General features: G+C 45.8%; 1 protein-coding gene across 8 annotated transcripts in view; it reads left to right on the top strand.

Annotated features, from left to right (window-relative positions):
* Positions 1–21,558, top strand: part of LOC140409223 (fibroblast growth factor receptor 3-like) — a 277,279-nt gene that overhangs the window by 221,686 nt on the left and 34,035 nt on the right. For all 8 annotated transcript variants that reach the window (XM_072497512.1, XM_072497513.1, XM_072497511.1 and 5 more), the window contains exons 10-12: positions 2,661–2,830; positions 8,597–8,720; positions 17,076–17,266. In XM_072497512.1, the coding sequence (XP_072353613.1) occupies positions 2,661–2,830; positions 8,597–8,720; positions 17,076–17,266 (485 nt within the window). The remainder of the gene's footprint in view (positions 1–2,660; positions 2,831–8,596; positions 8,721–17,075; positions 17,267–21,558) is intronic.

The raw sequence follows: 21,558 nt of genomic DNA, 5'->3' as shown, positions 1-21,558 counted from the left end.
TATTAGAATCTGCCCACATTAATGAGACCTGGGTGTGCATGGTTATAATCTGGATGTGTGCAGCTTTAGCTGTCGACAGACGTCGCTCCTGCAGTGATCATTGCTGCATGTTTGGTTTGAGCTATTGACGGCGCCTAGCTTTAAAGGGCTTGACTGTTCAATCTCCTCTCACACTCGCTCCTTTTCTTGTTCAAAACTCAATAAATTGAACTCTGCACACTTAGCTCAGTATATGGAAGGAATTTTTGATGCCATCTTAATAAGCACTGGCACGCTCACTATAACAATATTTACAAGCCTTATCAGCTGTGCCCACACACAGAAAATGTGGTCATTTTCTTCCCTCGGGTTTTCTCCCCTCTGCCTCCTGAAGATATCAACTCCACGATGGAGGAGTGATTCTAATGTTACAAGCGTTTCCCACATACAAGGTTATTTGATAACGAGGACATCGCAGTCATATATGAATATGGGTGAAATTTCACAGCTCCTCCTGCCAGCAGGATTTAGTGGACCTGCTCAAGTCAATACACTTTTTGATGACTCACTGCATTTTATTGCCCTTTCCTCGCTGTGACAGGACTGTACAATTCCCCCTGTGTTCCAGTTTTAAACACTCAATATTCTGTTGGTCCCTCGTTGGAAGGCCAGTACTGTGCTATTAGCAATTGTGCTGCCCCGTCAACAGTCATTTTCTTTCTCCATTGTAATTGCTCAGACAGGGCAGCACGGTGGCGCAGTGGGTTAGCCCTGCAGCCTCACGGCGCCAAGGTCCCAGGTTCGATCCCGGCTCTGGGCCACTGTCTGTGTGGAGTTTGCACATTCTCCCCGTGTTTGCGTGGGTTTCGCCCCCACAACCCAAAGATGTGCAGGCTAGGTAGATTGGCCACACTAAATTGCCCCTTAATTGGAAAAAATGAATTGGATACTCTAAATTTATTTTTAAATAGTAATTGCTCAGACACCAACAATGTTCATTTGGCTCTGACCTTTTTCCGAGAATCATTCCTTAATGTTGCAGGTCCCAGTGCAGCAATTTTCCTGCTGTAGTTAGGCTGGTTTGATCATTGATAAGGGATAGGAATTTGGCAAAATGCTTGTAAAATTATTTCCAATTGGAATTGTCAGAAGCTTTGAAGAATGTGCTTTTAAGTCTCTTATACAACAGTTGGGCTTTTGAATGGTGATTGAGTGAAGGTTTGCGGCGTGAAACATTCTCTCTTTATTTTTATAAATTTAGAGTACCAAATTACTTTTTTTCCAATTAAGGGGCAATTTAGCGTGGCCAATCCACCTACCTGCACATCTTTGGGTTGTGGGGGTGAAACCCACGCAGACATGGGGAGAATGTGCAAACTCCACCCAGACAGTGACCCAGAGCCGGGATTCGAACCCGGATCCTCAGCGTCGCAGTCCCAGAACATTCTCTCTTTTAAGCAGCAATATATTACACCATGGTACTTAGTAGAGAAGAAAAAATTATATCCTAGCACAAGTAGGGGAGTAAAGAGAAGTGACCAAATGTACAAGTAAAGAGGTAGGTATTGAGAGTGTCTTTAACTGAAGATCCTCAGCCATGGTATCATTCTGCTAAATCCCTTCTGCACCCTTTCCAAGGTATTGAGCTGGCAACCCAGGAGTTAGACAGAGTATTAATTTCTAATGGTTTGAAGGGTTATTTAGAATGGGCAGGACAGTGGCGATAAGGCCAGGATGAGATCAGCCATGATTGAATGGTGGAGCAGACAGGATGGGCCAAATGGCTAATTCTGTTCCTACATCTTATGAAATTATGAACCCTGCATTGTTTTGAAAAGTAATGTTTTATTTCTATAATGCCTTTGGAGTACAGAATGACTCCAGACTCTTCACAGAGGAAAATCCAACAGAATGATGGAAAATATGTGCTCATAAGGGACCTTTTGGAGAAAGCGTGGGAGGTCATAACGTTTTTAGGAAGAATAAGGCTCAGGCAATTGAAGATTCTGTCACCCATGGTAGAGGGGATCAGGGTTGCACTAGAGGTCAGAGTCAAATGGCACGGTAGCACAGTGGTTAACAATGTTGCTGCACAGCGCCAGGGTCCCAGGTTCGATTCCTGGCTTGGGTCATTGTCTATGTGGAGTCTGCACATTCTCCCCATGTCTGTGTGGGTTTCCTCCGGGTGCTCCGATTTCCCCCCACAAGTCCTGAAAGATGTGCTGTTAGGTGAATTGGACATTCTGAATTCACCCTCCGTGTACCTGAACAGGTGCCGGAGTTTGGTGACTAGGGGATTTTCGCAGTGACTTAATTTCCGTGTTAATGTCAGCCTACATATGACAATAAAGATTATTTTAAAAGATTATTATTATGGACTAAAGGATGAAATTTCCAGCTGGAAGAGGTTTGAATTGGACAAGGCCTCGCGGGGGTTGATGCACTAGGGACATCGCATGCTGCCATAGACTTGTGAGATTTAGTGCAGACGGGAAATGTGAGGACGAGTTACAGTTTACACAGTGTGGAACTCTGGAGCGCTGGAGAAATCCGGTCTGGGGTTTAAGGGCAGCACTGTCTTTGAAATTCAAACCAAGCAGGCTGTGTAACTGGGAGTCCTGTTACTTTCTTGTTGGTCATTGATAGCAACCATCACCGTTCTTATTTATTGGTGTTTTCAGGAGCTCCGTACTGGGCCCGTCCTGATCGGATGGAGAAGAGACTTCATGCAGTACCAGCAGCGAACACCGTTCGTTTCCGATGCCCGGCTGCTGGAAATCCCACTCCCACCATCCACTGGCTGAAGAATGGCAAAGAATTTAAGGGTGAACACCGCATTGGTGGGATCAAGGTGAGTTGTTACTCCTCATGGGTCTCGACTTGTCAGCCTTCAGCTACCTGCAGTGCCTCTTCACGCCTCACAATTGGTCATGTGACACACCGGGTCAGACGGCAAAGGATTATCAAATTTAGTCCGGTCATTACAGGCCGACAACTCCATTCTCTAAGCGAAACTATTTGTGACCACCTCCATGCTTTTACAGGTCTTATTGGAACACCTTGGGGTCTGTTGCCAACAGGATTGACACAACTAATGCGATGGAGTGAGTAGGCCGGGACAAAGTCAGAACATTAGAACTGCTTTAGAAGAGGCAAGACAACCTGCTGCAGATAAATCCCACCTGCAGATACAGTTGATGGTGCACGGCTACTTTAAAAACATTGGAAAAGGCCTTCCATCAACCCCCCCCCCCCCCCCCCCGAAAATTAGTCCAGAAACTTTGCAGCTCAGTCTGATTTGTTTAGAATCTGACGTGCATGGTGATTGTCTCCTGTAAACATTTCCGCAGTATTTCGGTGACTTTTTGTTGTAACCAAATTTGGTTTCCCCACAACCGATGTGTGCTGAGCAGTCAGCCTTTCAGGATATGAGTCTTTATTCTGACTTGGGGCTGGATACTTCGTCCGCGTCCACTGCAAGATCGCCACAGAGGGGACGTTGGACCATGTAAAGGTCCATGCACTTCGGCCGAATCCCGACTTTGGTCTCACTGCAGCAGGTGAATTGTGAAGTAAAACTAAAAGAGCAGCAGGTTCAATTGAGCTGCTCTTGCCCAGTAAAAGTAAAGTCTCTGGAGAATGTATATCACAGATCCCTGACATTGGGCAGCTCCTTCAAAATGAGAAGTCTCACAATACCAGGTTAAAATCCAACAGGTTTATTTGAAATCACAAGCTTTCGGAGCGCTGCTCCTTCATCAGGTGAAGTGGAGGCAGGTTCACAATCACAGCATATACAGGAGAGACAAAATTGCAAGATAATTACCGATTGGAATGTGAAGAATGGTTGGAATGCGAATCTTTACAGGTAAACAAGTCTGTACAGGAACAAACAGTGAATGGAGTGAGTGATAATCACAGGTAAACGAGGTGTGAATTGTCTCAAGCCAGGGCAGTCAGTAGGATTTTGCAAACCCGGGCAGTATGGTGGGGGTTACATGCAATGTGACATGAATCCAAGTTGATTCTGCATGTTGTGTGTCTTGAAAGCCGCCTTGGAGACTGTTTACTCGAAGATTGGAGGCTGAATGTCCTTGACTGCTGAAGTGTTCTCTGACTGGAAGACAACAGTCCTGCCTGGCGATTGTTGCGCGGTGTCCGTTGTCATAGAGTCTGCATGGTCTCGTCAATGTACCACACCTCGGGACATCCTTTCCTGCAGCACATGAGGTAGACAACGTTGGCCGAGTTGCATGAGTGTGTACTGTGCACCTGGTGGGTGGTATTCTCACGTGTGATGGTAGTATCTATGTCGATGATCAGGCATGACTTGCCGAGGTTGTCGTGTCGGCATTTGTGGTGTCGTGGTCGCTGTTCTTCTGTGAAGGCTAGATAGTTTTCTGCGAACAATGGTCTGTTTGACGTTAGGCGGTTGTCTTGCTCAAACTTGTGCATGAAGCTGTTGGCATATTGAGGTGCTAACTTGGTCCCCATGGCTGTTCCATGTGGCTGGATAAGAACTGGTTCCCGAAGGTGAAGACATTGTGGTCCAGGATGAAGCAGATGAGTTGTAGGATTGCATCTGGAGGTTAGCAGTTGTCGATGTTGAGTATTGAGGCTGTTGCAGCAATGCCGTTGACGTGGTGATTGCTGGTGTAGAATGCCAAGACGTCCATTGTGACGATGAGTTCAACTGGCCCATGGATGCTGAGTTTCAGTAAGAATTCTGTAAAGTCACGACAGAAGCTGGGGGGTCCCATGTATAGTGGGTTTCAGGATGCCCTCAACGCAGCCAGAGAGGTTCTCACATGGGGTCCCCTTGCCTGATAAGATGGGACAGCCGGGTGTGTTGGCTTTGTGTATCTTCGGGAGGCAGTAGAGATCTCAACCACGCGGAATACGTAGAGGGCTTAGGATGTTCTGAAGGTCTGGATCAAAGATTTTGATCATTCTGTTGAGTTGGCGGGTGTGTTCTTTGATCGGATCTGCGGGTAACTGTTTGTAGTATTCCTGGTTGCTGAGTTGTCGGTACACTTCTTTGCAGTAGCCCATTCTGTTCAGTATGACGGTGGCTCCTCCTTTGTCTGCTGGGTTGATGACCATGTTGCGGTTGCTCTTGAGAGCGTGCATGGTGCTGTGTTGTGCTTGGGTGATGTTGGGGGCTGTCTTGTGAGCGCAACTGATGAGTCTCGCAATGACTCATCTCCTGACGGCTTGAGCATACATGTCGTATCTAGGGCAGCGGCCTTCCAGAGGGGTCCACTTCGAATCTTTCCTCTTCGGTTGCTGCACTGCGGATCTCTCTGTCGGCTGTTCCGGTACGTTGGTCGTCTCATTGGGTTTGCTGTTGACATCTTGGGGTTTGTGGAAGAACTCCCGTAGCCTCATTCACTTGCTGAATTCTTCTGTGTCTGCCTTGAGACCAGTGGGGTCCATTTAGGTGATGGGGCAGAAATTGAGCTCTCGGCTGAGAATTTTGGTTTAATCTGGGGTGAAGGATGTAATCCGAGAAGTTGACAATGGACTTCCCTGTAGTGTTATTGGTTTCAAACTGTGTTACCAGAGGAGGCTTGGTTGTTGCTGGTGGTGACGATGAGTTTCTCAAGTCATCTTGCAATTGTGTCTCTCCCATATATGCTGTGATTGTGAACCCGTCCACGTCACCTGATGAAGGAGCAGCGCTCCGTATTTCTAATAAACCTGTTGGACTTTGACCTGGTGTTGTGAGACTTCTCACTGTGCCGACCACAGTCCACCACCGGCATCTCCACATCATGACTTCAAAATTAAACATTAGAACATAGAACGATACAGCGCAGTACAGGCCCTTCGGCCCACGAAGTTGCACCGACATGGGAAGTCAAAAAACAAAAGCCATCTAACCTACACTATGCCATTATCATCCATATGCTTATCCAATAAACTTTTAAATGCCCTCAATGTTGGCGAGTTCACTACTGTTGCATTGTGGGGATGTCAATAGAATTTCAAAATCGAATCCTGTTTCATGCCTTAAACAAAAAAGCAAACACTGCGTCCATTGTTAATCTGCAGATCCAGTGAGGAGAGCATTTTAAGATGATCCCTGCTCCCAGTATAATTTTAAAAATTCAACATATAAACTCGGCCACCTTTTCAGCTGGCCTTGAGGGAGTTGGCCCAGTTAAGATAGTGGGAGTGCTCTTTATCTGCAGCAGGCATTTTCCTTTCTTCAACATAAAATGGGTGAGGAGCAGTGAGTGGTCTAGAGTAGGGTAAGGGGCGGCACGTTGGTGCAGTGGTTAGCATTGCAGCCTCATGGCGCTGGGGACCCGTGTTTGATCCCGGCCCCGGGTCACGGTCCGTGTGGAGTTTGCACATTCTCCCCGTGTTTGTGTGGTTCTCACCCCCACAATCCAAAGGTGTGCAGGCTAGGTGGATTGGCCACGCTAAATTGCCCCTTTGTTGGGGAAAAAAAAGATTTGGGTACTCTAAATTTATTTTTAAAACAGTTTAGAGTAGGGTGAACTCGCTTGATTTTGTGAAAATCCCATTAGGAGTCTGCCACCCTTATTCAAATATGACTAACTCCAATGCCCTTGCCCCTCAGGAAATGAGACAGGCTTGACAATGCCTCCATCAGGCATCTGATATTGTACGCTTAGCCACATGAATATAAAACTTGCTTATTCCTATACCAACCAAGGAAGCCAATGATTGCAAATATGTTTCTGCTTTTTGCTCCTTTCTCTGTCTACACAACAACACAAATATATTGGCCGTTATTGCCGTGTAAGGACGCTGGAGGGGCGTGAACCGCTCCAGCGCCGTGCTGGTCCCCTGTGGGGGCCAGAATAGGTTGTGTCCGGGCCCTGTTTGCGCCGTCGTCAAACGCGACGGCGTTTACGACAGCGCGAACACTTGGCCTCAATATCGGAGAATCGCCCCCGTTAACTTCCATTTCTTACCGATGTCTTCCTTGGTCTCCTGAAACTGCTGACCGTTTGGCGTCATGCATGGCCCTCAGTGTTGCTCCCTTGCTGTCTCCCTCACCTGAGTGTACATTATTCATATCTGGAGCTATGCATCTCATGCTACCTGGCTTACAAGCCTCTTCCTATTTACACTCACTGGATGCTTTCGAGTGGAGTCACTGGATCATGAATGGGAATGGCTTCTCTTAGTGGTACTGAAATAAAGCATAACAAAAGCAGTTAATATCCGCCCCTGCCACCACCAGTGTTTAGCATACATGGATGGAAACTGTTGTCAGTGCCACCACTCTAGAAACACTGACCTTCCATAAACCATTTCCCTAGTTGCCATATGTTGCCAGTGTAAATGACAACAAACCTACACTCACTTCTTCAATCATGTCTGCAGCAGCATTCTGTTGTAACTGTGAACTGTTAATAGTCTTGCTGCGAGTGATGTTTCTGCACAGTACTCCCTCAGTGACATTTTTTATGATTTGACCCAACCACATGAACTGGCTTCAGGTGTCCAGTTAAAGCAGAAAGCACAGAGGTGCATTCCCTCCCTATTCTAGCAATGGGAATGGTGGGGCTTCTGGCTTTGAGTAGTACTGACAGCAGGAAGAACGGTAATTTGTATGTGATTGGGGGGGGGGGGGGGGGGAGAAAAAGTGGCTGATAGCAGTCATTGGTTGTCCCAGTTGAGCATTGTTCTGAATCTAGAATAGAATAGAATCCCTACAGTGTAGAATGATGCCATTCGGCCCATCGAGACTGCACCGACCCTCTGAAAGAGCACCCCATTTGGGCCCACTCTCTCACCCTATCCCCGGAACCCCACTTATCCTGCACATCTTTGGGCACTAAGGGGCAAATTAGCATGGCCAATCCATCTATGAAGCAAATCTTTCCATGAATGAGGGGTTTGAATGTGTCTGTTTCCTGGGAAGTAAACAGTGAAGTTGAGCTACGATGCTCAGCGACAACATTTGGCTTTTCTTATCTAAATTATCATGGCTAAACATGTTCTGAAACATATCAGACATGTTTAGCTGACATGCCTCTTACCTTTGATAAAGATTTAAAAGTGTCAGTGGGATTTGTTGTGCAAATAGTAGCAACTGCAGCAGGGATTTGCACCATCAAAGCTTCCATTGATCCCAGAAACCAATTATTTAACGTAATTGCCATTGTGTGCATTCAGCTAAAACGTATTTCCCTTGGAAGACACAGGGAGTCTTTTTTGTTGGGTGTGGGCCCATCAGCCATTCTCTAGTGCCTCACCAAATCGGGGGGGGGGGGGGGGGGGATGGGTTGGGCAGGGATGGAGGCAATCAATGGGCAGTGATCAGTCACAGTAACCCAGGCTCCTTATAACTTCCTGCTCTCTATTACAGCTGCTGGCTCCCACCTTTCACTAACAGATTGTGTTTTGGAACTGGGGGAATCTGCCAGTATGTTTCAGCTTTGTAAGCTGCACAACATTTCCCATAATGATACACGGATCTGCAGTTAGCTCATCAGCCAGTAGGTGACCTGGCTAGGGAGCATTTATGTTCCTTCTACTTTTGGAAAGGCAACCTAGACTCACATTCAGAAGCCAGCAGGAAATAGAGTCCTTGAAGAAAACTGGTGACCATCTTCTATCTAATTTCTTCATCTAGTTAAGACACCAGCAGTGGAGTTTGGTGATGGAGAGTGTCGTCCCCTCAGACCGTGGCAATTACACGTGCGTGGTCGAGAACAAATATGGCAGCATTAGCCACACCTACCAGCTGGATGTACTCGGTAAGATGACTCTTAAGTTTGATTAGGCTGCTAATATATATGGGTTGAAAATACAATGTGTGACATTGGTAATGAGTCCGTTAGAGGTCACGGTTTTGCGCTCCAGTCCCAGACTTGAGGACATTTCCCTGGTTGGCACTCCTTAACTGGACTGAGAGGGTTGCTACATTCTAAGGAGTGCTGTCATTTCAGATGGGATGGTAAACTGAGCTCTCATCTCCTTCTTAAGGTGGGCAAAATTGATCACTTGACACTATCAAAACAAGAGCAAGAAGGTCGTCTTCTATCACCACCACCCCAAAAACAGATCAGCCAGTAATTTATTCCTTTGCTGTTTCTGGGATGCTTTGTTCATGAATCTGCCGCAGTTCTTGCCTATGTAGGATCTCTACAGTTCGGAAGTAACCTTGATTGTGAAGTGCTTTGGAGATAGCCTGAGCATGTGATAAAGTCTTATATAAATACACGTATCTTTGTTAACTCAACCTTTCTTCCTTGAGGCATTGATTCCCTCACTGAGCGACAGTTTGACTTGTGCTGGACAGCCTACAGGGCATTTGCAAGCTGGTCCTGACTGGTGATTGGACCGAGGAGAACATCACAGCCTTGCCCAATCCTGTCTTCATCTGTTCCATTCTAAATTTTCCAGTTCGGATGATTGTAGAGCGATCAGAACAGGGGAACCGAAGGGCGGCACGGTGGAGCAGTGGTTAGCAGTGCTGCCTACGGCGCTGAGGACCCGGGTTCGATCCCGGTCCCGGGTCACTGTCTCTGTGGAGTTTGCACATTCTCCCCGTGTCTGCGTGGGTGTCACCCCCACATCCCAATGATGTGCTGGTTAGGTGGATTGGCCACATTCAATTGCCCCTTAATTGGTAAAAAATAATTGAGCACTCTAAATTTATTAAAAAGAAGCAAAAGGAATAGGGGAACTGTGACTGATTTCCCACTCTCGAACCCTCGTTGAGATGAGTTCGCTGAGTGCAGAATGGAAGTTGGACTTCTGGACTTGTACAGGAGAGATACATGATGGTGGAGAGTGTGGTGCACTATGGGGTTGCATCTCAAATTCATCAGACATTCTTATTTTATTGATCTAAATGAGAATTTCTGGAGTAAACGGCTCACTGCTGCTTAATTGAAAGAGATGTATAATGGGTGGCTTAGTCATTGTCACCCATTATTTACACCCAAAGTCAGAATTGCCCCCAAGGATTGAAATCTGAAGGTCAAGTCATCTTAACCTCTTTATGGAGACCTGTAACCGCATAGTACCAGCAGAGGCCTGGAAGCAGGGTCAAGAAAAACTGACTCTTGTGGGTTAGGCCTGCTGCCTCACGGCGCCGAGGTCCCAGGTTCGATCCCGGCTCTGGATCACTGTCCTTGTGGAGTTTGCACATTCTCCCTGTGTTTGCGTGGGTTTCGCCCCCAACCCAAAGATGTGCAGGCTAGCTGGATTGGCCACACTAAATTATCCCTTAATTGGAAAAAATGAATTGGATACTCTAAATTTATATTTTAAAAAAACAAAAGAAAAATGACTCTTGACAAACACAACAGACACTCTGAATTCCTTTAAAAAGGCCTGGAAAAATATTGAGACGCAAACAATGCTGGGGTGAGAGGAAAAAGAAAATCCTGAGAAGATTGGGTATTAACGGGGAGATTGGGTACTAAATGGGGAGTATGGGTTGGAGGGCCAAATTAATATTCTGGAGTTTAGCTTGATTGCTTTGGAGGAACTGGGAATATTTATTCAAAACTACCCCGAGGGACATTAAATGGATGAAGTGAGACCATACCAGAGAAACAATATATGGTCTGTGGAAGGAGTGGGCCTTTTCTTACCCTCTGAACCAGAGAGGTACTTAAAGATTGGAATAGAAGATGAAAGTAAAACTTTAAATTATAATGATTTATTCTTATTGTTAAAAAAAATCACAATTGCGTTGTCTGTAATAACAATGATTTCTATTACACTTAAAAGCAATTGTAGAAAATCCAATTGTAAAACTCTTTCGGGATTTGATATTTGCTGAAGAGTCAGTGGTCCATATCTTCGTATCATATTGTATCGATTAGGGATTCAAATAAGATCATCTTTAGTAAGGTGTCATTGTGCATTAAAACAGTTTAAGCCATTTACTGCATGGAGAATATTAAAAGCAGAACTAAGAGCCGAAAGGGGTATTAGTTATTATTGAAAGCTCAATTCTTCTTCTTTAAGAAAATGGAGGTTTATTGTTCACTGAGTGATCCATGGCTATCTTCGAAGCCCAAATATTGCCTGAAGTATCAAAGCTGGCAGGAAATTCTCCAACATTTTCATCTACAATATCAGTCATCAGAACAAAATAGGCTACCTTCCATGCCCACAGGAAATCCCAAAACACTTAACAGCCATTAAAGTATTTTTTAAAGTGTAGCCACTGTTGTAATGTAGGAAATGTAGTCACTGGACTAGTAAACCAGAAACCCAGGGTAATGCTCTGGGGACCTGGGTTCAAATCCCGTCACTGCAGATGGTGACATTTGAATTCAATAAAAATCTGGGATTAAAAGTCTAATGATGACCGTGAAACCATTGCCAATTGTCATAAAAAGCCATCTGGTTCACTAATGTCCTTCAGGAAAGGAAATCTGCTGTCCTTACTTGGTCTGGCCTGCATATGACTCCAGACCCACAGCAAATATGGTTGACTCTTAACTGCCTCCTCAAGGGCAGTTAGGGATGGGTAATAAATGCTGGCACAGCCTGCGACACCCACGTCCCATGAACACATTTTTAAAAATTGGGCGGTGAATTTACACAGCAAGCTCCAAGAAACAGCAGTGTGTTAATGACCAGGTGTTGTGTTTTAGTGAAAAATATTGACCAGGATATGGGGGTGAAAATGGCAGTGCTCTTATTCCAAATAGTGCCATGGATTTTTTTACATCCATCCTAGTAAGCAGACTGGGCCTTGGATTAACAGTTCACTTGAAAGATGGCAGCCCCGGCAGTGTAGCATTCCCACAGTTCTGCACTGTAGTGATTGCCGAGAATTTGTGTTCAGCTCTCTGGAATGCAATCTGTACTCACAACATTCTAACACAGGAGGTAGAGTCCCACAAACTAATAATAATAATCTTTATTCGTGTCACAAGGTAACGTTAGGGGCCGGTTTAGCTCCGTTGGCTGGACAGCTGGTTCGTGATGCAGAGCAAGGCCAGCAGCGTGGGTTCAATTCCCGTACCAGCTGAGATTATTCATGAAGTACCCACCTTCTCAACTTAACCGCACCTGAGGTGTGGTGATCCTCAGGTTAAATCACCACCAGTCAGCTCTCCCCCTCAAAAGGAAAGCATCCTATGGTTATCTGGGACTATGGCAACTTTACCTTGCTATCAATAAGGTCAATAAGAGGGAGCTGGAGGGATCAAGGGGTATGGAGAGAAAGTGGGAGTGGGATACTGAATTTGCACGATCAGCCATGATCATATTGAATGGTGGTGAAGGGCCGAATGGCCTACTCCTGCACCTATTTTCTATGTTTCTGTGTCTTTAGCCACGTCAGCAGCTCAGGTATACAAATCTCTCTATCTGTGACTTACTCCGTTCTTGGCTTGTGCCAAGTTAGTTAATATCAGGCAGGGCTCAGGCCTGCATTGAGGAATCCAAAATCATCCAGGGCTCTTACTCCTGATTGCTACACAGCGACCCCTGTAGATGTGGGCCATTTACATACGGGTGAGATGGTTGGTTAGGCTGCAAGGACTTAAACCCAGGCTTTTCTGATTGTCATAGTTCAATGCCGGTGGTGATCGAATTAAAAACAAAAGGGCTATAACGGCATTAATGTAAGGGAAATTGGAAAGTCAAAGCATTCACCTGTTGGACAGGGATGTATCAGCTGGTGACAACTGACATCTATGGAACACTACCCTGAGATTCAGTGATTGGCTTAGAAAAAGTGGGTGAAGAATACGTTCATGGAAGCCAGTCTTTCACATTTTGTTCCTCCCAGCTCATGAAGATCATTGTGTAACAACACTGAGAGAGTACCTTCAGTGCCCACTTTGTGTATCCAGGATTTAGGCCAGTCCTTTTTGTACTCGTTTATGGGATGTGGGCCTTGCTGGCAAGTCCCACCCCTAATTGCCCTTGAGACAGTGGTAGTGAGCCTTTTACCAAATGATCACCAGGGAGGGAAGCCTTATTTTTTTTTTTAGCTGTTTTTTTCCTTCTGTTTTTTAATAAATTTAGAGTAGCCAATTATTTTTCTTTTCCAATCAAGGAGCAATTTGGCGTGGCCAATCCACCTAACCAGCACATCTTTGGGTTGTGTGGGTGAAACCCATGCAGACATGGGAGAATGTGTAGCTGTTTTATTTCTGATATGCTCATTCAGCCTCTCATTAGTATGGCCCATGAGACTCTTCCATTACCACCAACCCCCCAGACAGAATAGTTATTCTAAACTTCATACAAATACATCAAACTTTACAGATACATAAAGGGGAAAAGAGTAACTAGGGACAGAGTAGGGCCTCTTAAGGATCAACAAGGGCATCTATGTGCAGAGCCACAAGAGTTGGGTGAGATCCTGAATTAATATTTCTCATCGGTATTCACGGTGGAGAAAGGCATGGATGTTAGGAAACTAAGGGAAATAAATAGTGATGTCTTGAGAAGTGTGCATATTACAGAGGAGGAGGTGCTGGAAGTCTTAAAGCGCATCAAGGTAGATAAATCCCCGGGACCTGATGAAATGTATCCCAGGATGTTGTGGGAGGCTAGGGAGGAAATTGCGGGTCCCCTAACCGAGATATTTGAATCATCGGCAACCACAGGTGAGGTGCCTGAAGATTGGAGAGTGGCGAATGCTGTGCCCTTGTTTAAGAAGGGCAGCAGGGAAAAGCCTGGGAACTACAGACCGGTGAGCCTAACGTCTGTAGTAGGTAAGTTGCTAGAAGGTATTCTGAGAGACAGGATCTACAAGCATTTAGAGAGGCAAGGACTGATTCGGGGCAGTCAGCATGGCTTTGTGCGTGGAAAATCATGTCTCACAAATTTGATTGAGTTTTTTGAGGGAGTGACCAAGAAGGTAGATGAGGGCAATGCAGTAGACGTTGTCTACATGGACTTTAGCAAAGCCTTTGACAAGGTACCGCATGGTAGGTTGTTGCAGAAGGTTAAAGCTCACGGGATCCAGGGTGAGGTTGCCAATTGGATTCAAAATTGGCTGGACGACAGAAGGCAGAGGGTGGTTGTAGAGGGTTGTTTTTCAAACTGGAGGCCTGTGACCAGTGGTGTGCCTCAGGGATCGGTGCTGGGTCCACTGTTATTTGTGATTTATATTAATGATTTAGATGAGAATTTAGGAGGCATGGTCAGTAAGTTTGCAGATGACACCAAGATTGGTGGCACAGTGGATAGTGAAGAAGGTTATCTAGGATTGCAACGGGATCTTGATCAATTAGGCCAGTGGGCCGACGAATGGCAGATGGAGTTTAATTTAGATAAATGTGAGGTGATGCATTTTGGCAGATCGAATCAGGCCAGGACCTACTCAGTTAATGGTATGGCGTTGGGGAGAGTTATAGAACAAAGAGATCTAGGAGTACAGGTTCATAGCTCCTTGAAGGTGGAGTCGCAGGTGGACAGGGTGGTGAAGAAGGCATTCGGCATGCTTGGTTTCATTGGTCAGAACATTGAATATAGGAGTTGGGACGTCTTGTTGAAGTTGTATAAGACATTGGTACGGCCACACTTGGAATACTGTGTGCAGTTCTGGTCACCCTATTATAGGAAGGATATTATTAAACTGGAAAGAGTGCAGAAAAGATTTACTAGGATGTTGCCGGGACTTGATGGTTTGAGTTATAAGGAGAGGCTGGATAGACTGGGACTTTTTTCCCTGGAGCGTAGGAGGCTTAGGGGTGATCTTATAGAGATCTATAAAATAATGAGGGGCATAGATAAGGTAGATAGTCAACATCTTTTCCCAAAGGTAGGGGAGTCTAAAACTAGAGGGCATAGGTTTAAGGTGAGAGGGGAGAGATTCAGAAGGGCCCAGAGGGGCAATTTCTTCACTCAGAGGGTAGTGAGTGTCTGGAATGGGCTGCCAGAGGTAGTAGTAGAGGCGGGTACAATTGTGTCTTTCAAAAAGCATTTAGATGGTTACATGGGTAAGATGGGTATAGAGGGTTATGGGCCAAGTGCGGGCAACTGGGACTAGCTTAATGGTAAAAACTGGGCGGCATGGACTGGTTGGGCCGAAGGGCCTGTTTCCATGCTGTAAACTTCTATGATTCTATGATTCTATGATTTACTTTCAAAAAGAAAGAGCAAGACCTCATTGTAAAAATAATACGCCATCATTTGTATCATATATAAGGCCCTCATACTAACACCAGGAGCTGGACTCTGTCCCAAAAACCTCCAGTCCCCTAATCTATTATTCCTGTCAGAGCTGGAGTAAAGATTACAGTTAACGTGTGAACAGTGAGAAGGAGATTGTGTGGTTCGACACTGTAAAAGCTGATTTGCAACATAGGTATTTAAATGGGAATTAATATTTGAACTGAACTTCACAGTTGCTGAGTTGCAATGGTATGAGATATAATTAATTGCATTTTTAATTCAAGGTCACCTTTGTTGATGTGATAACACATTCCCACTCAGTGTTTGCAGCAGATGTTCAAAAGGTTGGGCGCACCCCCCCCCCCCCATTCAATTGCTTCATTATCTCCTGCCAGGAGTAGACTTGCTTTTGCTGGGTCTTGCCTCCGTTGATCTCCATGGCAATACCATTCCAACTGTGCAGCTGACACCCAGTAGCATTGGTTTATTCTGTTTAGTGTTGCGGTTCAGGACAAGGGGCGAGATTCTCCGACCCCCCGCCGGGTCGGAGAATCGCCGGGGGCTGGCGTGAACCCCGCCCCCACCGGTTGCCGAAGTCTCCGGCACCGGATATTTGGCGGGGGCGGGAATCGCGCTGCGCCGTTTGGCGGGCCCCCCCCCCCGCGCGATTCTCCGGCCCGGATGGGCCGAAGTCCCGCCGCTAAAATGCCTGCCCCGCCGGCGTAGATTAAGCCACCTACCTTAACGGCGGCACGGGCGGGCTCCGGGGTCCTGGGGGGGGGCGCGGGGCGATCTGGCCCCGGGGGTGCCCCCACGGTGGCCTGGCCCGCGATCGGGGCCCACCGATCCGCGGGCGGGCCTGTGCCGTGGGGGCACTCTCCCTTCCGCCTTCGCCATGGTCGCCACCATGGCGGAGGCAGAAGAGACTCCCTCCAATGCGCATGCGCGGGAATGCCGTCAGCGACCGCTAACGCTCCCGCGCATGTGCCGCCCGGAGATGTCATTTCCGCGCCAGCTGGCAGGGCACCAAAGGCCTTTTCCGCTAGCTGGCGGGACGGAAATTCGTCCGGCGCCGACCTAGCCCCTTAAGGTTGGGGCTCGGCCCCCAAAGATGCGGAGCATTCCGCACCTTTGGGGCTGCGCGATGCCCGACTGATTTGCGTCGTTTTGGGCGCCAGTCGGCGGACAACGCGCCGTTTCCGGAGAATTTCGCCCAAGGTCCTGAACCTATGGTGCATCGATGTACGTGACATTGGTAACACGTGACTACAGCCACGCTCTATATTTGTACCCTTGCTTTGCTTTCTTGTCCCTCTCGCTGCTCAACACAATGCACCTAGATGAAATCAGACATCTCTGGATTTGAGGGAAGGGCTCCATGCAGGTTCAGTGTCTGAGGAATAGTGGTGCCAGATTTTGAAGGAACAGAGAAGGCCGCCAAGCCAGAGTTGTTTTGGAAAAGGTGGTGATTAAATGGGATGGTGCCAGCAGAGAGATTGCCACACATGGAAATTAAAATCATGCAAAACACTGCTGAGAAGAATGAATCATCTGCTCTAATCATGTGTTGAACACTGTTGCAATGACTGGTATTAATTAGATCAATAGCCTGGTATTCGGTTGAGCAAGGAAAGTATTCACAAGAATTTCAGTCTCTTGGAATTTACCTGTACTTGGTTGGCTTCCTCGAGACCTCCTGGATTGGGTAGAGTTTATAGTATAACAATGTAACGTGTGAATGGAATAGGCCAGATGCATCAACTGGCATTTCTAATTCTATACTCCTAATAAAGCTGCCAGTAGTATTCACGTGATTCATTCCTCCAGTACTCTACTCTCTTGGCCTGCATCAATGCCCTTTCTCTTTACTCACTCACCTGGCAACGTAATTCAAATACTGATAATCTTGTACCATACAGAATAATAATAATAAGTGTTTTATTACTAATTCCAAAATGAAGATGTGGACATTGCTCTGTTTTCATCTGAAATGTTTTCTTCATTTTTAGAAAGGTCTCCACATCGGCCTATTCTTCAGGCAGGGCTGCCTGCAAACCAGTCAGTGGTTGTGGGCAGCGATGTAGAATTCCATTGCAAGGTCTTCAGCGACGCACAACCGCACATCCAGTGGCTTAAACATGTGGAAGTCAATGGCAGCAAACTGGGGCCAGATGGAGCTCCATACGTCATTGTGCTGAAAGTAAGTAGCAGGATAGTTGAGCAGTGCAGCAGATAAACATGGCAACCAATAATCCCACCTGGGATCTCAGTGGCACTCGCATGCACAAAGAGAAAATGTAATTCTTACACACAAAAATAGTCAAGGACTCGACAATTACTTGCGTTTCTATGGCACCTTTAACAGAGAAAAACATCCCAAAATGCTTCATTGGAACATTAACAGACAAAAGCTAAAGAGGAGATATGTTGATAATTGAATAAAGATAAGGGAGGGGCAAAGAAGTAGAGCATAAACTAATGATCCTACTGAATTTTACTTCCACTAAGGCTTTGTCTCCGGCATGGGGGCAGTGTCAGTGATCATCGATCTCAGAGTGAGATGTTTATTGACCGCACTGCCTGACTTTGCAACATTCAGTCTGTCTGCACAATTGTTATTTTGTTTTTAAATTGCCCAGAGTCCAGCCCAGCCCAGCTTGAAAAGCTGGATACACACTGGGGGTTACAGCGGGACCTTGATTCTTATACCCTTGTTCTACTAAAGCAAACTGCAAGAAAGACTTCAAGCCTCTGTTTATCCCGATTGTTTGAGCTGGTCGGATAGATGCTTGTGCCTGTGGATTCAGTGCAGCCACTTTGAGCTGCTGTGTTGGTTAAAGTTCCCCTTAAATCTGGAATCAGAGCAGCTATTAGGGAAAAAGCATGGGGTGTGAGGGGGGGCCATCGCTGAATGTGTGTGGAATGTGCACAGTGAGCACAAAGAGGATTTTCAAATAGGCACAGGGCAAACAATAACATCCCATGGATTTAAAGCCCTGCCAGGAATGAAGGGGCACTGGCCTGGAACTAAACTGCTTTCTCTTTCAGAGAAGTCAAAAGGGATAAGAAAATAACGGTCTCTAGTAAAAACAGGACTGAAACAAAACTAGTATGGCACGTCATCCTGAGGTTTTGGGGCGGCAGGTCATGTCGAACTTCATGAGGTCCTCTGACCGTAAGCACCTTATTGTTCAGGAAGCAGCCTAATAGGTGGACAATCCTCATTCACCAGCAAGGAAGGTTTTTGCAAGCACTTTGCAAAGAAAGCAAGGTCTGTTGATCATGCTTTTGGTTGCACGCCCTGAGGACTGGAATCAGCTGCATGGATCCTAAATGATGTAATTATGTATTGTTGTGTTATATAATATCACAGAGTAATATTACGATAGTTGTTGGTAGCCATCTTGCCTCAGAGTCAGAACATGGTGGGTACAAGTCCGACTCCAGATGCTTGAGCACAATATCTAGGCTGATGCTGCATTGTAGTACTGGGCGGAATGAAGCGTTGGAATTTCAACGGTGCTGTCTTTCAGATGGGACATTAAACCGAGGTCTTGTCAGCCCTCTTAGGTAGATGCAAATGTTTCCATGGGGCTAATCGAAGAGCTGGAGAATTCTGAACAATATTTATCCCTCCAACAACACTAAAGTGGATTATTGGCTTTATCACATTGCTGGTTATGAGACCTGGCTCTGTACAAATTGGCTGCCACATTTTCTACACTACAATGGCAACATAACTTTTACCATGTACCTCTTTAGCTGTAAAGCCCTTTGGATGTCTTGGGATCGTGAGAGGTGCTATATAAATGCAAGTTCTTTTATATGTTAGACACTTAATTTAAGCTTTAATGTGAGTGTGGTCCTAGCAAAAGTGACTATGAAACTGACAGATGGGTATAAAAATCCCACCTGCCATCCTTATCCAGTCCTGGTCGATAAGTGATTCCAATTTCACAGCAACATGATTGATTCATAACTGCCCTCTGAAAGTGGCATCACGCCATCACCTCCTCAGGGATGGGCAATAATCTTTTTTCATTATTAGTGTCACAAGTAGGCTTGTATTAACACTGCAATTAAGTTATTGTGAAAATCCCCTAGTCTCCACACTCTGGCGACTGTTCGGGTACACTGAGGGAGAATTCAGAATGTCCAATTCACCGAACAAGCACATCTTTGGGGACTTGTGTGAGGAAACCGGAGCACCCAGAGGAAACCCACGCAGACACGGAGAGAACCTGCAGACTCCGCACAGACAGTGACCCAAGCCCAAACCAGGAATCGAACCCGGGTCCCTGGCACTGTGAAGCAACAGTGCTAACCAGTATGCGACCATAATTGCCATTCTTGTCAGGGGCAATCACATGCTGAGACTGAATTTTTAAAAATTGTGTTAACTGGAAAGCTGTGGTTTCCTATCCGATTGTTGAGGCCTCCCATCTAGTGGCTCAGAGGCAGTGAAACTGCTGAATGGGTCTGAACTGAATTGTTGCTGCAAACAATTGGCTTTCCCCAGTAATCAGCTAAATAGTATTCTCTCTGGAGTTGTTAATTCCCAATCTAACTAATGAAAATAGTCTAGGCGGGGAGATAGTGATGGGAAGGGGCTACAGCATGGGGGCAGGGAAGACCTGGAAAGTGCAACACCTGCTCTTCTCTTGCCTGGAGGGGCTCGCTTGATGTTGTAAAAACTTGTTTATAGAATGTGGTAGATGGCAATAGAAACAGAGCTCATGTTAAAACACAGCATTTTCCCCGTCCACCCCATGCTTTACACAACACACTGCCCACTGAGTAAATAATCTGAATAATTTTATAAATCATGAAGTATTAAAGTAACATGACCACGCTGAGAGTTTATTAAATGTTTTTGTGCAATGTCAGCCATGTCACCCATTTTGTATCTATGGGAAATATATTTTGTGCTCATTAAAAATGAATATTATTTACCCTTGCCATCTCAGTAAAAAGCATCAAAGTTCATAAAGCCATAGGATGATTTTTTTATAAGTTGCCAAATGACCATCGGCTGCTTTCCCCTTTGCTGACAGGTGGTGATTTAACCTGAGGATCACCACACCTCAGGTGAGGGGTGAGGTTGAGAATAACCTCAGCTGGTACGGGAATTCAGCCCACGCTGCTGGTCTCGCTCTGTCTAATCAACAGCTAAACCAGCCCCCAGCCATTGGATGAAGTCTACTGGTGGAAAATGTAGCAGCTTCTGGAAAATTAACATTCTGCAAAAGATACCCAGAATGTGTGACAGAGTTCCTTTATTTATATATATATATAATATATATGGCTCAAATGTCCAGACATAGAACATTTTTGGCTGTTGGGCCAAAGTATGGATCTCGTAACCTTCTGTTTGTGTACAGTGAGAGAGAATTCAGAATGTCCAATTTGCCCAACAGGCATGACTTTCGGGATTTGTGGGAGGGAACTGAGGCACCCGGAGGAAACCCACGCAGACTCGGGGAGAAAGTACAGACTCCGTACAGAAGTGACACAAGCCTGGGATCGAACCCGGGTCCCTGGTGCTGGGAGGCAGCAGTGCTAACCACTGTGCCGCCCATTGTTTATGGGTTTCACTTGTATCAAAATTTTATAGTGAAATTTACTCCCTTCAATGACATTACCTGGGCAGGAAAATGAACTGTAGGTGTTCACACCCTTGTGCTTTGGGGATTTCTTTGTGGGTAGGATCATCCATCAGACTTCCCATTAGAAACCCACCCTTAATCTACACGTTCTCCCTTCAGCCGAGACATCTCGTTAATCTGTCTCAACCGCTGTCTCAAACACAGTACCCTCTAGGTCTGGAGTAATTTGAATTCAGCCCTAGGATTAAAGGAATGACATATTTGTTTCAAACAGAAAATGAGTTAATTCCCTCCGTAATTAAGGATCCATTAATAAATGCTCTGTACGGTATAAATTCTGAGAATGTGCATCTGGGAGAAGATTGTTCATTAGAGATTCCAAAAACTATGAAATTGGACCAGAATATCCCAACAGAAGAAAGCCAATGGTATTGTTATAATCTTTGATCAATGCAAGGCGGCACCTCCAGGCAGGATGCCTGTTAAACTGTGTTTACCCTGGAAGGACTGAGGTGGGATACAGCTCACCTGCCTTCCTTGCTATGAACAGATAGTCCCTGTGCTGTGGTGGGCAAGAAACCAAAATAGCCCAATCCCTCACATCAGCCCTCAAAGGGAAAGAGGGAAATAATCCGGTGGGGTTTTTAACTCATCTTACCAAATAATAAAGTTCTGCCAGGAGGTCACACACCTATCATTCTAAAAAATTATTTCATGAGATCTGGGCATCACTGGCTAAGACAGCATTCATTGCCCATCTCTAATTACCCTTGAGAAGATGGTGTGTGGTTTAGAGGGAAATGTGTAGCTAACGATGGGACAGATAAACCAAGGGGGGAAAAATAGGTTAATTGCTGAGTTTGTTTTTAATTAGCCACACCCTGCC

This window comes from Scyliorhinus torazame, chromosome 3 (assembly GCF_047496885.1).
Source record: "Scyliorhinus torazame isolate Kashiwa2021f chromosome 3, sScyTor2.1, whole genome shotgun sequence".
Taxonomy (NCBI): Eukaryota; Metazoa; Chordata; class Chondrichthyes; order Carcharhiniformes; family Scyliorhinidae; genus Scyliorhinus; species Scyliorhinus torazame.
This window is presented reverse-complemented; position numbering and strand designations above follow the sequence as displayed.